Below are 16,812 nucleotides of genomic sequence, written 5' to 3'. Positions count from 1 at the left end.
ATCCCTACCCCCCCTTAAAACATCCCCCTGACCCCTAATGACACCAGAAGCCGAAACAGATCCCAGACAATTCTGAAGCTATGATTCTGATTCTGATTCGGATTCCGATTCTCTGCCAAGAACCCCAAGAACTTAAGCGTTTGTTCACCCCTCTCTCTCTATATATATATTACTCGATTTTTCTTCAAATTTCCCGCTCTCCCGAAAAACGTGGCTGCCAAGAAATGTTTGCTCTACAGATTTCTATGTTTCCAACACATTTATTAAAGCAAAAATATATATATTTGGGGAGAAGGGGAGCAGTGCAGCAAAAGGCAAATAGTAGTGCCTATGACAGCACTGGGTTTGGGGAGGTGCAGCTTGGATATTAATCATCGGGCAGACTTAAATTGCAAATGAAATCGGAATTGGGCAACGGTGCGTATGCGTATCGTAGTTGAGTAGTTCGAGGCGACGAAGGGGGCCAGAAATTGGCAGACTCTGTCAAGCATTTTGTTGGCTGCAGCAAACACAAACATACATATTCAAATGGTATACAGAGAGCAGAAAAATTAGTTAAAGTCAATGGAATATTATCATTTCAAATTTCAGAATTAACATGACTAGGGAAAAGTTTCTGAACCTTTCGCTCTATAAAGTCTTTAAGAATAATGGTTATTAACTAAAAAACTAAATAATTAATACAAGAAATATATGAAAAAGATTATAAATATATTTTTAAATTATGATTTTCAAATTTAATTAAAGGAAAATAACTAATGGGCTTACGAATAAATTTCTTTGTCAATTTATTTCATTTTTGTTTTTTCTGTTGCTGAAATAGAGTGCTTTTAGAGTCTTTTAATAATAAAATACAGAACAAATAAATAAAATGTTGATTATTTTTAACCAATAAAAATTTAAATAAATCTAGCTTTAGTTACTTAAATATTATTTTAAGTTTTACAAGCAAAACACTACTTGTATCTCAAACTCTTAACGAATATAAAATATATAAATTCCTTTCTGTGCAAATATGTTCACACACACACACTAATAGACAGAGAAAGAGAGAGAAAGAGAGAGGGATATCCATTAAACAAACACAGAGAAATCGCCGCTGACATAAAGCAGCAATGGCTGTCCTGGCAATGTCCTGGCGCTTTCCCCCCCTCGCTCGCTCGTCTAGCTGTCGCCTCGCTGGCGCCAGCTGTCGCCTGCCTTAACTTGTGCCCCCTTCCCTCCCCCCAAAAACCCCCACATTCTCCACATATGAGAATCCTTCTCTCTCTCTCTCTAACTGGGATGCCCTGTTGTACAGTAACTGTAACTGTATCTGTGAGATACATCAGCATATTGCCGCTTGTTGAGGCATTTTAAATAATTTTGTTCTTCCCGCTTGCCCATTTTTGGCATATTTACAGGTCCCGCCACCGTCCAGATGGTGTCCCAGAATCGACCGCCTCCCCCGATGCCGGTGCCCGTCCAGGTGCCGCAGTACGTCAACGAGAACGGAACGCTCACCCATGTGATGCTATCGCCGCAGCAGTACCAGCAACTGCACCCTGGCCAAGGACACCTCCATCCAGCACCATTCGTAAGTGGATACTTATTTATTTATTACTCTGAGCTTAGTTAAATATTTATATTCGTTTGATTAGGTGAAGAAGTCCCAGAAAAATCATTTTTAAAATGAAATATATACATTTTAAAACAGGTTTAAATTAAAAAAAAAAAAAAAACATTGGAAAATGTATAAATATTTTTATGCGTTTTAAATATTTTTAAATAAGAAAACCAAGTTCAAAAGTATATAAATAAATTATAAATAAATAATATATTATATAATAATAATAACAATCATACCCCCTGCCAGGTTAAAATAAGTAAAAGTAGTAGCAAAAGTAGTTAATTATAAAAGTCAGCTTTTATCAAGCTTTACTGACATTTTTTAATTCACAATTTGCCCCGAAAAAAAAGCTAAACAAAAGCTCCTGGAGAAGTGTCCAACTATTCACAATTGGCAGCCACAAGAGTGGATCACATTCCTAAAATCGCTCTCCCGCTCTTTGGTTCCACTTTACAGGTTGAAAAGCATCAGAGATTCTGGGTCAAGAGAGGGGGGAATAACGGGCTTGCAAACGCATAGAAACACAAGAGCAAGAAAAAATACTTCTGTTTCACTCACCCACACACAATTTCTGTAGCTGCAGCTCGATTCTAACGGTGAATAAGTGGACAACGACAAAAGCGCTTCTTAATTGAAGGTACAGCAGTGTCTTTGCCAATATTAACGAGTCAAAAATTACGCACTGATCTTGGTTTTTTAATTAAAAACACGCAGCCTCTGTTGTGGGACTCACTAACACTTTGCACTTTACACTTGATTTGATATTCATTCTTTTTTCACTTTCACATATACAAAAAATAAAAAAAAGAATCACTAGAAAAAAAATACCACACAACAGAGGCTGTTCTCAGCATTGACCTTACTTAACTAATACTTTTCACTACACTTTAATTTAACTTACACTTTGGCAGCTGTCTTTGCTTTTGCGTTGTTAATTTTCCACTTTTTTCACCGTTTTACATGCGGGGAGACCTTAATGTTTTTTTGGTCCCTCCGCTTCGGCCTACGACTTTTGAAGAACTGATCTGCAGTGGTCAGCGGGAGAAGTTACGGCAGAGGTCGCTCTGTGATATTGGAAGGTGTCAGTGCTTTGGCATGCAGGCGAGAGAGAGAGAGGGAATGGAAGGATGATGTTGTCTGCGGTCACTTCCAAAAAGCTTTCAGTTTTGATCTTAACTGGAAATGCGATGCAATTTGCTTGTTAAAATGTTTGAATCAGTTTGAATGTATGTATATTAAACAAGTAAAAAGGAACTAATTTACGGAAGCTGAAGTTTATATAGCCTTACAGTTAGAAATTGTATTTTAGGATTGTATCGGAAATCAATCATAATTAAGCTTCAAATATATTATTTATTGAAATTTAAGTATGACAATTTTTTCCCCAAATCAAAGATTAAAAAACGCATAAACATTCTCCACCAAAAAAAAACTTAGTTTTAATTCGGAAAACTTTTCTCTGTCAGTTTTTATTTAGTTAATAAATCCGCAGACTCAATAAAACGTTTTTAAAAACTGCAAATTTGATAAATTTTTTAAAATTTAAACGATGTAACTCCTTTAATTTCAAAAAATATTTTTTATGCCAGAGATGGCTACATTGACTTGGCTGTTGATTCTGATCAAGAATATATATGATATATAGGGCTGGAAATTAATGTTTCATACAAATACAAGCTTCTGACTAAAATTAAAATACTCTGCAAAGGTATACAAATATATACATATTTTAAACGAGTTTTAAAAATATTTCTAATTAGAAAAAATAATATATAAATATTCAGAAATATTTCAAATGCATTTAACATTAAAATATTAATACAATTTAAATACATTCTTAGTAAAAATATATGACAATTAATTACCAATTTTATTCCGTATCAATTCTAGTCAGAGAAGTGACTCGAGTTTTGCTTTATTTTTCTATAAATTTTATTAAAGTTTTGTAGTATTAAAAATACTTTAAGTTTAATCAAGAATTTCTTTATAAAATAGCTAGAATTTTAAAAATTTTATTACCACAAAAATAACAATGTATTTCATACAAAATCCTAAGCTCACATTAAACCTCTTAAATTTTAATTTTAATGAGTTTTATAAGGAAACTTTAATTCTGGCAACAAATCACAGTCTTTAAACAACTACTCTTAATACTTATCAATACTTATTTAAACATTGTTGAGCTTGTTCTTAGAACTATTAAGTATTAAGTTCCATCAAGTGTAGTTCAAGCTTTGTTCTAATGGCAAATGCAAACAATGTCTAGCCTTTCCCGTAAATGAATTAATTAAACTCAATGCTCAGGCGATTTGAAACAATAGAATCTGGGGGAAAACCCAATCACAGTCAATCGCATCTATATTGAGATACATAGTATAGGACCTTATCGGAAAGGGAAGAAGACGTTATCTCATTTCCATACCATTAGAGAGGGGGGGGGGGACTTCCTATCCGGCGCCGCTTATCAATTAATTGACAGCTAATTGAGCGAAACAACCAGCAATCAGCAAAACCCAACAGCAACAACAATTCCCCCTGATATTCCCATTCGGGGGCGTCTGTAAAAATAATTTATTGGCCAAACAAAAACCCGATTTGGATCCGGGTGAAGCTGTTTGTTCCAGGAAAAGCTGAAAAGTGGAAAACTGAAAGCGATTCTCATTCGAATGCAACCGAGAGACTCGTGCGCTTAGCCATAATGAAACTGAGCCAATAAACAACAATGGCAATGGGTAAACTTTTAGCTAAATAACAATTAAATTAAAGTTTAAACAAAAGCGTAAAAACAGTTGGCCAGCTGTCGTTGCCTATGCATTTATAATTTTATTATATTTATCGTTTGGCTTAAGTTTAGTTTATAAACTGTAATGTAATAAACTGGAAAAGTGTGAAAATTGCATGACTAATTAGTCCATTTCGCTTTGTATTCCAAAGTCCCCCGAAAGTACTTAATGCTCTGTGACTCATAGAAAACTAATATTTGAATAGGAAATAATGCATTTCTCAGTTTTATTTTATTTTTCTGAAACCCATTTCATTGCATTTTCGCGAGCTGTCATTTAAGTGTGAGCTTTGACAAACGATCACCTGCGAAAGCTGTTTGAGCCAATATATTTACCTGGAATGCTAATTAGTTAGTTAACGAGAGGGACACGCCCTAAAAAGGGGCCTAAGAAGACTGATTGACAGTTAAAAAGAAAGAAGGAATGCTTTAGTTAGTTATAGTTCAGTTTTTATAGGGAAATATGTTGGCTATACATAACTCTTAATGTTAATTACTTATTTACTCTTCTTTTAACAAATTTAAATAAAATTAGCTATACATAAATACACCCTATATTCCCCTTTAATCATAAAATGCGGCTTATCTGTTTTTTGTTCATGTTCTCACGTATTTTATATATTTTTATAGCCACTTTCAAGTGAATAAGTTATTTCAGTTCGTTTTTATAATATATTTTCTTTGGAATACTTTATTTTTAAACAGTCATTTTAAATGTCAGGAGAAAAAATATAATCTGTAATATATTCATAGCTTTCACAATTTGATTAAATGATTTTATGGAAATTTAAATATAAATAAAAGGTTTTTCTCTGGCGAAGCTATAAAAATACAGAGGCGGCAGACTGCTCTTTATATAACAATTTATTAAAGGTAAAACAAAAGTTAATATTATTATTTAATAATTTTAAAATAATGGATTTGTTGATTTTGAATTAAATTAGATTATAATTTATAAAAACACTTTTATGAGGTTTACCTTTAATTTTTTAACCCAATAAAATTCGTTTTAAATAAGTTTTCAAGTCCTAGGCCTAGTGACACTTAAGTAAAATTTAAGTGAAACAAATTGCCATCATTTTGATCAATTTTCCGCATTTTTTTCAACCATTAAAATGCGGAACACTTTTCGCTGATGGCCAAGTTCATAGCCATGGCTCATGCATTCCATTTAAATTGCCTTGCTAATTTGCAAAATGGTTAGCTGGTAACAACAAAAAAAAATAATAAAAAAATAAAATGAAACTCTTGCTGTTAGCCAAAAGCAGATGAACGTTACCCATTCACATCACGTTCGAAAAAATCATCTCCTGCCTCCCAACTGTTGCTGCCACTTATGTCTAATAATTTAATAATAACAATTTCATTGTCCAACATAAACATTCCCATAATTTCTTTTATGTGTGCAGAAATTGTTAACAAAGAAAAAAATATATAATATATAAATTTGGGGGAAAATTGAAATACATTTTCCGTTGCCATGGTGGAAAATTCACTGACCCTTGGAATGAGCAATGGAGCTCGTGACTTGGTCCAGACTGAAAATTTAAATGGAAATCAACATCAATTCCGGTTCTGGAATAGCGCCTAGCACAATTTAAATTCAACTCTAAAACCCCTTCCGCCCACATTCTGTTATTTATTGTATTATATTATCAATCGCTCAATTAACATCAGAATTAATTGCATTGTGAATTATTATATAATTTCCATTGATTACGCGCTTTGCCGCGGGATTTATAATTTGCTGACACTTTGCCAGTGATTTACTTATTTTGTGTTCCAACAGACAAAATCAAATAAATCTTTTTTGCTGCCATTTATTATGTGTTCTTGTTGGAGAAAAAATATATACATATATCTATTTGACAAGTACAAAATTAATTTCACTTAATTACAATTTAAGATCACAGGATAAAGGATGCTTTTTTAATAAACAAACTTAATTGGGAGCATTGAATTATAATTAAAAATAAATAAATTACAATTTAATGCCACCGGTTTTGTTTTGTTTATTAAATAATCATTGCTTTATCCTATTTAAACCATGAACTTTGGGAGCTTTAAATTTTAGTTTATTTATTTTTAATTACAGTTCAATAATACACTAATCAATTGCAATTTATTTATTTTTAATTACAATTTATTGATGGCGATTTAGTAGAGATCATATATGATTTATATAAATATTATATATATGTTATTTTATATTAAATAATTATTATTTGTTAAAATATGTAAAGTATTTAATAAGTAGTCTATGCAATTATTTTTTCTAATGGTTTTTATGAATTCAAAATATTTTAAAAATACATATAAAAGCTGATAAAAATTTGAATTTGTAATATATAAGCAGACTTTTTAAAATTAACAGAATAAAAAATTTCAAAATATTACTGTAGATTATTAGAACAATATTTAGAAATTAAAAGGGATCATATTTTGTTTTTTTTACAGATTAAATTAAAAGGACAGCCTGCATTCAATTTATTACTTAATAGTTACAGTTTTCATGTTTTTAAATCAACTTTTAAGGTTCTTTATTTTATAATATAGTTAGAGTTTTCAGTTTTTTTAACGTTTTATAGTATATAATATAGTATAATATTATAAAAATACTTCTCCTAAGAAACACCTCTTAAATCTATACCCTTTCCCCTGCTAACTGTCAAGATCCTTACCACCGTTTAGGCCAACTAAAGACTCCATTTGCATAACAATTTGTAGACTGTTGTTTTTGTTTTGTTGCTGTTGTTTTATCTTTAGTCTAGTGCAAGCCATTAAATGTTGCTAGTTGATCGTCGTGCTTGCTGCTGGCAACATTGTTGCTGCTCATGACTTTTAATTGAACCCCAAGCGGAGCTGAACTTTGCTGTCACATTTTTACATAACTCGCCGACAGTGTACTAGCCAGGTTTGGTTACCTGGTTGGTTACCTGGCCGATCCTATTGCCATTTCTAGCAGTGAAAAAAAACCTGATTAATGCGGAGGCAACAACTTCATCCGCCTTGGACTCAGATTTCCAACCTGGACACAACACACACAACACATGTGGCTTCGTCACGCTTTGCTGCTGAAATGAAAGTGCCGGCGGTGCTCGACTGACTCCACTTTACTCTATGACTGACTGGGGCTGAATTTTCCTTGACTTAATTAACAATTTGCTGGCACAGCATTGCAGAAAAACAAACACAAGCGTGGGGAAAATGTTTGTACAGAGGGAGAGATCTTTGCCAGTCGAAAATAGGCAAGAAAACATTCTAGTAAGATAGGAATTAACTATTTAAAAAACCTTAAAATATAGAACATAGTAAGAGGATCATCTCTATTTATCTAGGAGGTTAGAAACCCCCCTAAAAACCCCCTTAACCTCTGGTAAGCCACTGTCTTGCAAAGCCATCGTAGTGAGAGATTCGCAGCAGCTAACAAATGGCAGCTTCCGCTTGTGTGTTTATGTTGAAATGTTTATAATTTGATTGTATGCTAATTTGCATAACGTTTGTTTGCCATTGTTGTTGTTGTACATAGCTGGAAGTATCCATTATGCAACTTGAGTTAATGCACTCCGAAATAACGGCATCTGTCGCACCATTGAAATTGAAAACGAAACCGTAAACTCCCTCGCAGAATTGTTTGCCATGCGTTAATCCGGCTTCTTTTGTCTCGACTTTATTATTTCTGTTGTTTCGAGCATAAAGAGTGGCGCAAAAAAAAACTCATTAACTTTGACCCATATTTATTATTATTATTATTTTTTCCTTCATAGTTTATGACCATCCGAAAAAAGAACCATGGAGAATCGTACACATTTCGCGAGAGCAAATGAGAGACAATTAACGCTTTTAAAGCTTACAAATTGCACAATTCATGCAAAAAAAAATCATCGAAAAATTAGTGTAATTTTGGTGTACCAAAAAAATCAAAAAAGAAAATCACTTACTACAGTTTTGCAGCCAATTATCAATCATCAGGCTTCAAGCCAAGCCACGCCAGGCCACTTTGGCAACAATTTTTAGTTAATATCTGTGCCATGCAGGCGTGGCTAATAGCTCTTGCCCATATATACCGCAAAAAAAGCAATTTATTTAATGGTCTGTGCCTGCGAAAATTTAGTTCAAACTTTGTTAGACGGGCGCGGCAAAGAATATATTAATTATTGTTTAAAACTTTAAGCTTTGCTTACAAAAACTACAGATTATTTTCACGTAAATCGTATGTAGGCATAAAATATCAAGTTAATATTTTTTGTATATATTTGGTACTATTTTTAAACATTTTAAAAGTTGGTTTAAGCTGTTACGATTATGTCAAAGTAATTTTAAATCTAAGCGCCAAGCAACGCATATCGCAGAAGCTCATTGCTATTACACCCTTTTATAGAGTTCATATTTTATACAGAAATTTCTATTTTAAAAAGAAATATATTGACAATTAATTTAGAAATTATACAACATTTTTTTTTTATAAAATTTAGTATTATTATTTTTATTATTTTACTGGCAAAGCTAAAGTTTTAAAGGTGCAATACAGATCTAAAAGCTGTGACACTCGAGAACTGAGGAAAATGAGGAATTTGGTTTGTTTTTTATTCGATTTGCTTATTTTTAATTTATATTTAATTTAATCATATTTAATTTATTATTTTTGTATTTATTTTACTTGTATATTGGTATTTAATAACTAAAACTTTTCACGTAAAGACCTTACGTTTTCTCCACCTTACGTTGTTTGCAAACGTTTTCTTCAGCAGAGTGTGACCAGTTGCAGTTTACGAATGTCTTTTTTGTTTTGTTTTTATGCGGTCATACCAGTCAGCTGTTTAGTTCTAAATTTTACTTATATATAAGTTACTCGATTTCGTTATTATTTAAACTATATCTCGGGTTTTAACTAGTTCCTAACGAAACTCAAGCGCCTAAAAAAAGTGCCAAGGAATTTATTGCCAAGTGAATAAATGTAGAACAACCACAACGAACTCGCTTCCTGTTGCCTGATAAGAAATTGACAAATAAATTAGTTATTTGTTATCAGTTTGCGTGTCGGCGGCGTTGTGTTTTTTTTACGAGCCGAAGGCAGATATTTATAGCCAGCGTGGACAAAAGTTGACGTGGTACTCAGTCTCAAAGAGATCTTTTGATGTGGAAATGGAGGAGCAGCCAGGGAAAAGTGAAAAGACAACCAGAACAGCCACAGTGGTTTTTAAAGTACATAATATAATTAAATAAATACCTAAACCTGATATAAAGACAGTAATAATAATACATTTATTCCTTCTTTTATTATTTCCAGATAAGTGCCAATGGCACTTCGCATTTTTACACCCCAGTGGCGGGCTATCCTGGCCCAGGACCAGCGGGCAATTACCATTTGCCACCACCGCCGCCTCCCCAACAGCAGCAGGCTCCACCACAGCAGCAGGCCCAAGGAGCACCGCCTGGGGCAGCAGGACCAGCAGCAGGAGCGCCACCGCCAGCGGGAACAGCTGCTGCACCGCACTCCCATACCCACAGTCACACACACACTCACAACCATCCGCACACACAACAGCAGCAGCAGCAACACAACCAAGCACACACACATTCCCCGCACTCGCCATCGCCGCCAAATTACCGGGATGAGCGAAGTCAGCGGCAGCACACGAAGCTGCTGCGAAAGCTGGAGAAGCAGAGGGAGTCAAGTAAGCATTATATCCTCTCTATCTCCTTTATTTGACCTCCAGCTAATCCTCTTTTCTCCGCTTTAGATCCACAACTGTCCACGCCACCCACACACTCACCTTCGCCGCGCCGTGCCAATGAACTGAATGGTCACAACAACAACAACAACAACATTCCTTTGGGTGTGCTACCCCTGCCGGCTCACCTCAGTAACCATCATCATTTGGTGGGACGCAGGATTCCCCAACAACAACAGCAAGCAGGACATCCTGCCCAGCACAGGAACGGTAATCCCCAGCAACAGCAGCAGCAACAGCAGCCGCCACATCATACCCAGCGAACCGGTAGCAGTGTGGGCGGTGCCAGCTCTGTGGGAACCTCGGACGATGGCGAGGACAACTCCAGTTTGGCCGGCGAGGAGGAGGAGGAGGAGTACCAGGCCTCCATTGTAGACCAAATCTCGGCCATTGAAAAGCCCGAGGTGATAGATGTGACCTCGCGGGCGGCCAAGATCATTTGGGAATCGCCAGCCCTATCGGATGCCCTCGTTGTGGATATGCGACAATTGCGCTACCAAGTTCTCCTCAGCGATTCGGGGAAGCAGTGCAAGTACAAGAGCCTGTACATGGGCGAGGCCTACGAGTGCATTGTGCAGGATCTGCAGCCGGGACAGGATTATCTGGTCCGGCTGCAAGTGCACTATCAGAAACTCCATGGGACCGTAAGCGAACCGGCAGAGTTTAGGACGCCAGCCTGCGAACCGGATCAGCCGCCGCCCCCGAAACTGGTGTCGCGCACCAAAAACTCGATCAACCTGCGTTGGGCCGCACCGGCAGCGAACGGATCGAGCATACAACACTATCTGCTGGAGTATGACGAGGGCAGGGCGACGACGAATGGCAATGGGCAGCCGCAAAAGTTCGTGGAGCTGGGCAAGATCAAGGCCAAGCACTATGTCATTGGGAAACTGCAACCGACCACCGTCTATAGCTTCCGCTTGGCGGCAGTGAATGAGGTGGGTCAGAGTCCCTACTCCCCGATAGCCAGCTACAGCACCTCCGGGAATCCACCGCCTGTGCCCAGGCCACCGCAGTTGCTGGCCAATAGTTCCAGTTCGCTGAAGTTAGGCTGGGAGCGACGTGCGCAGGATGGCGACTTCCTGCTGCAGATGCAGGACCCAGAATCGGGCCACGGCTACCTGAACACCTACAAGGGCACAGAGCTGCAGACGGAGTGCCTGCAACTGAGGCGAGCTAGCAGCTATCAGTTCCGTTTGCGATCCGAGAACGAGGCCGGTGTGTCGCCCTGGTCAATGGAGATCATCTACCGAACGCTGGGGGAGCGACCTGGCCGGCCGGGAAAACCCCAGGCCAAGGGCAAGATCCATGGGACACATTTCAAGGCCCGATGGGATGCTCCAAGCGATTCAGGCGGTGAGGAGATCCTTCGCTATCACCTCGAGCTGAGTGCAGCGGGACCGGTGTTCGAGAGGATCTACACGGGCAGCAAAACGGAGGCCATGTGCGAACGCCTGCAGCCGGGAACAACCTATGCCCTGCGTGCCTGTTGCGAGGGACCGGCGGGACAGAGTCCCTACTCTGACATTGGACACGTGACCACGGAGGCAGTGCCACCGTCGGCACCGCCACCGCCCCAGTGCAGTGATCCACCTTCGTCCTACGCCGCCCTCCTGAAGCTCCAGCATCCGGAGTACAATGGCGGGGCTCCGGTCTTGGAGTTTGAGGCCCAGATGCGACGCCTGGAGCAAGTGCAGCCACCGCAGGTGGTCTACCGCGGCAAGCAGGCCTATTTTGTGGCTCAAGACCTGATCCCGGGCAGCATGTACGAGGCCCAAGTGCGAGCCATCAATCGAATTGGAGCCGGAAACTGGTCGCAGTGGATGAGATTCACGGCGGCCGCAGCGGCGCCCGGTGTGCCCGAGGAACTACGCGTGCTGGTGAAGTCGGCCACCCATCTCAGTGTTAGCTGGCAGCCTCCACTGCAGGACAATGGAGCGGCGGTGACCAGCTACACGCTGAAGAGTGCCAGCCAGGAGAGAAGGGACGAGGACCAGGAGCAGGACATTAAGGAGCCACCGAGCACCGAGTTCCACAACTGCTATCAGGGTGCAATGACCAGCGCGGAGCTGAGGAACCTCTCACCCTACACGCGCTACCATTTCCGCATTCTGGCGACCAATGCCGCCGGAACGGGCAACTCCTCCGACGTGATAAGCGTATGCACGCCAGCCGCCGTTCCGGGAGCACCGCAGATGCAGGGTTACGAATTCACCGCCCAAGAGGTGACCCTCAATTGGACGCAACCGGCGGCCCATGGATCACCCATTTGCTCCTACAACATTGAGTACGGTGAGCGGACCATTGCCACTCCGGATGCCTGCACGCGGTACACGGTGAGTGGTTTGTCGCCCGAAACGGGCTACAAGTTCCGCGTCCAGGCGGTCAACGCCATCGGAGCGGGTGCCTTCAGTGCCTATGCCAAGCTGACAACACAGCCGGCACCGCCAGCGCCACCGCGTCTCGAATGCAGCGGCGCCGGACATAACTACATCAAGCTGAAGTGGGGAGAGAACCCCAGCGGTAAGCTGGGCAACGGTGGATCCTCCTCGTCGGGCAATGGCAACAATAATGGTGATTTCACCAAATACTTTGTGGAGATGTATGTGGCCAGGGCCAAGCAGTTCCAGTCCGTCTATGCCGGCACCAATTGCATGTGCAAGGTGCACAAACTGCAGGAGCGCAGTAGCTACACTTTCCGCATCTATGCCCACACGGATCGTGCTGGCGATGGTGACTACTCGGAGGAATATGTCTTTGAGACATCGGCCACGCTGCCGGCAAACATCAAGGCACCACGGGTGGTCCAAGAGGGAAGTGTGTGCCTGATGGACCTACCAGGACAACTGGGCATGCAGCTAACGCTGGAGTGGCAGCACTCGAAGAACTCCTTCCACGATCGCGTGGAGTACGAGTTGCAGTACGCAGTACTGGGCGCCTCCGACCTGGAGGGTGATTCCCTGTCCCCCAAGGGACGCAGCAGCAGTTCCAGTGGCAGCTCCAGCGGAGCTCCAGTTAATTTGGCCAACCAGGACTACAGGCAGTTGTATCGCGGACCGGAGACCAAGTTCACCATTGACAATTTGGCCGCTGGCACCTGTTACCAATTCCGTGTGTGTCCCGTAAGGATAGCGGCCGGCGGGGAGCTCCTCTATGGCCAGCCATCGAGTCCGTTGCGCTACCAGGTGCCCAGTGAGTTGGATCCCAGTTCGGCGACCTGTCACCACCACCTGCATGGATCCACAGCACCAGTGGTTGCCAGTCAGAGGAGCAGCAGGAAACTATCGGCGGGCAATGGATCGGCCAATGGCCTGCATATGAGATCGGTGAGTGCCTCGGCGATTAGTGGGGCAAGCGGCGTGGGAGCGGATCCCGTGGCCATTGGACGGTTGCAGCAGGAATTGTCCGGTTTCAATGCATGTGCGGATCCCCTGCATCATCATCATCATCATCACCATCACCATCATCAGCAGTGCAGCGGCGGCGGCGGCGGCGGCGGTGGTGCTGCCGGAGGAGCAGGACTAAGTGGTGGCGGGGCCACGGATTTGCATCATCAGCATCAGCATCATATGCATCACTCGCATCACATGCATCATGCCCATCATCCGCATACCGGCGGCTTGGCCTTGGGTGCCACCTCCTTGAGCGCCGCTGCCTCCTCCTTTTCCTCCTCCTCGTCGTCAACGGCGGCAGCGGCGGCATCGGCCATCTCATCCAGTCTGGCCCATTCCGGTGGATTGCGTCGTATTGTTAGCAAACTGACATCGCTGTACTCGAACCGGAAACGCCTGAGTGATCAGCAGAAGGCCGTGTGCATTGTGGTCTCCTTTCTGGTGGGCACTTTTCTGGTCGCCATGCTCGTCAACATGCTGAGGGGTTAAGAGGACACCGCCACCACATCATCATCGTCATGCATTGCAGGCAAGGATCCACAAAAATAGAAAAACAGGAGAAAAGTTAAAAAAAAATTATATATATAACGAGAAAAAAAACTACAAAAAAACACACTTTATCAGGGATGCCACAGAAATCGCTATTGATTTTTAAAAACAATTTTAAAAGACTTTCAAAAGTAGGCCATAAAATCCATTTTATATCCCAAATTTATTGTAAATTTGTTAGGCATTTTGTGACCTATTTTTGAATATCCTTTTTCCGAATTAATTTTTTAAATCTGAAGCTGTCTTTGTGGCCTTCCTGTCTGTCTCAAAGAAGTGATTTCAACAAAACCCCATTAGTTTGTAATTATGTATTTTTTATATATATAATATGTAACAGAATCAACAAAACAAAATCAAAAAAAAAGCAACTGTATATTGTCTAATTTTAAACAAACGAAAAAATATAAGAAAGCAGGATGCAGGAAATCAAATGGAAAAATAGAAATGAGAGAAAGGCAGAGTCCCCCAATTAAATGTATTAAATGTACACAAAGAAACACATTCACAAAACAGCTAAAACATGTTAATAATGGTATTTACTTATATATAATATTTGTTGTCACAAAAAAAAAAACGAAAATTTAATCTCCAGTATGTGCTATAAACAAAACACAAACAAAAAAACGAATGAAAAAGAGCTGAAACAAAAACAAAAAAACATAAAAGGGGGAAACCCACAGGCTCTCCTTCCAGTACTTGTCAAAAATCTCTGCTTCTCAAACTGTTAATGGCGCTGTGTCGCGTAGCAAGCAGCTTCTATCTGTCGTCGCGCTCTCACGCTCCCTGTGTATATCCGGTGAATGTCAAATGTCGTGTAAAATACGTGTGTGTGTGTGTGTGTGTGTGTGTGTATGAGTGTGTGTGTGCGGGAATGCTGCAGAATTTTTTGTACAAGACTTTTTTTGTAAAGTGTATTCCAAACGAAATCGTAGTTAGCTTGGTCCAACAAATTGCACCAAACAAACTAAGTAGCTAAAACGAGTTAACGAATTGAGAGGGGGAAATAGTGGTAATGGTAATGGTGGCGCAGGGGGCGTAGGGGGGCGTGAGAGCAAATGCAAAATAATGTATGAATTTATTAGACATTACTACACTAGCAAAAAAGAAAACAAAAACAAGTATTCAGTGCTCTGTAAAATTATGTTTTTCCCCGCAAAAAATGAAAACAACAACGCTCCAATCTAAGCCGAAATATATATGTATATACAAAGAATATATATATATGTAAAACAGCAGACGCTTCTTTCATTCTCACAAAAAAACAAAAACCTTTTTATACGAATTATTACAAACAATTTATTAATAAAAACAAAACAAAAACAAGCATATTAAATACGACAACCAGAAACCCAAGGCGAACGGCAACCCCCCAAGTTGGGGCTGCTATATTCTGTTGACAAAACAAACTGTTGCATTTCAACTAAAATAATAATAAAGAAATCAAATATATATAACATTAAAGAAAAACAAAACCAACTAAATATTGAACGCTGCTATATAGCAGCCCCAACTAGGGGCCAAAGTGATTTATATTCCAATTATTATTATTTTTCTAATTAAATAAATTAAAACTAAATGTAATTGTTTCTTTCCATAGCATTTAATGTGAATTATATACAAACAACAACAACAAAAACCGGAATCTTATCTAAAAAAAATCACGAAAAATCTAAAAAAAAATACACAAAACAAATGTTTGTTCATGTAAAGCATAAACATTTGCTTGATGCAAATTAAAAAAATTATATATATATAAATAAAAGATAAACTTAAATCGGAATCAAATGATAAATAAATGGAAATTATGTATGTTTCTATGTTTACAAACTTATAAAATTTATTTGCAAAAATATATATATATATATATGAAACATTAAAATAAATGCGATATACAAATAATAAAAAATACAAATCTGGGTTTTGATTATCAAATTTGTTCGGGGGTTTTTTCTTGCAGCGTAATTAAATTATTTTTAATATTATAAACAATAATTTAAGAAACGGAATTCACACACAAATTCATGGAATCTCCCAACTCATCAGATTTATTGCAAACTCTTATATTATATCTTATATTCTTCCAATGAGTTCATCAGCTTCAGCTTCTTCCAAGTGTTCATTTCATTCATTTACTTCCATAACTCAAATTAGGCATATTGATGAATTTAAAAAAAATTGGTATCTCCTCAAAAATAAACACTTTTTCTTTCCATTTCATTTTATATGTATATTTTACTTCGTTATGTTTTTCGTGCAAATAACAATTTTTATATTACGCTAAACATTGGTATTCGTTATTTTTTCGTTCTATATATAAAATGGTTATTCCTTGTTTATTGTTTTCGTTGATATTTCGTATATGTATATATTTGTATATTGTTCGTGTGTTTAGTGAGTGTTTTTTTGTGTGAGTATTTGATCTACTTTAACCCAAAAATCATCTAAAAATTCTGATTATTCGTATTTGTATTCCATAAATACCATAAAATTCAAACACTTTTAGTTAGTATGCGATTTGATTATTAATACGGTTTTGTTCATTTCCTTTCTTGTTATTTATTTTATTTTTTTGTTTTTTGTGTTGGTTAAAATCGGTGTATAAAATTGTGGTATCCTTTGATTTATTTACTTATTTTTTGCTTTGCGTTGCTTGGCTTTTCTGCTTGCACTTTGCTTGCTGGAAACATTATCAACAAATCCCTGGCTTCAAATTCATTTTCTCAAATCAACAAATACACAGCGCTT

At 38.9% G+C, this 16,812-nt stretch overlaps 1 protein-coding gene across 3 annotated transcripts in view; it reads left to right on the top strand.

Moving 5' to 3' along the window:
* Positions 1–15,979, top strand: part of LOC110181155 (fibronectin type-III domain-containing protein 3A-like) — an 86,292-nt gene extending 70,313 nt beyond the window's left edge. For 2 of the 3 annotated variants that reach the window (XM_086832694.1, XM_086832695.1), the window contains 3 exons: positions 1,404–1,576; positions 9,682–10,069; positions 10,136–15,979. In XM_086832694.1, the coding sequence (XP_086688820.1) occupies positions 1,404–1,576; positions 9,682–10,069; positions 10,136–14,007 (4,433 nt within the window). In that variant the 3' untranslated portion in view covers positions 14,008–15,979. Of the gene's footprint in view, positions 1–1,403; positions 1,577–4,047; positions 9,597–9,681; positions 10,070–10,135 lie in introns of those variants that run through there. The other variant, XM_086832696.1, reaches the window with a different exon arrangement.
* The last annotated feature ends 833 nt before the right edge of the window (positions 15,980–16,812 follow it).

This window comes from Drosophila serrata, unplaced genomic scaffold (genome assembly GCF_035046125.1).
Source record: "Drosophila serrata isolate PLE 108 unplaced genomic scaffold, ASM3504612v1 contig_249, whole genome shotgun sequence".
In the NCBI taxonomy this organism is placed as follows: domain Eukaryota; kingdom Metazoa; phylum Arthropoda; class Insecta; order Diptera; family Drosophilidae; genus Drosophila; species Drosophila serrata.
Note: the sequence above shows the minus strand (reverse complement) of the source record. Positions and strands in the feature narration are given on the sequence as shown.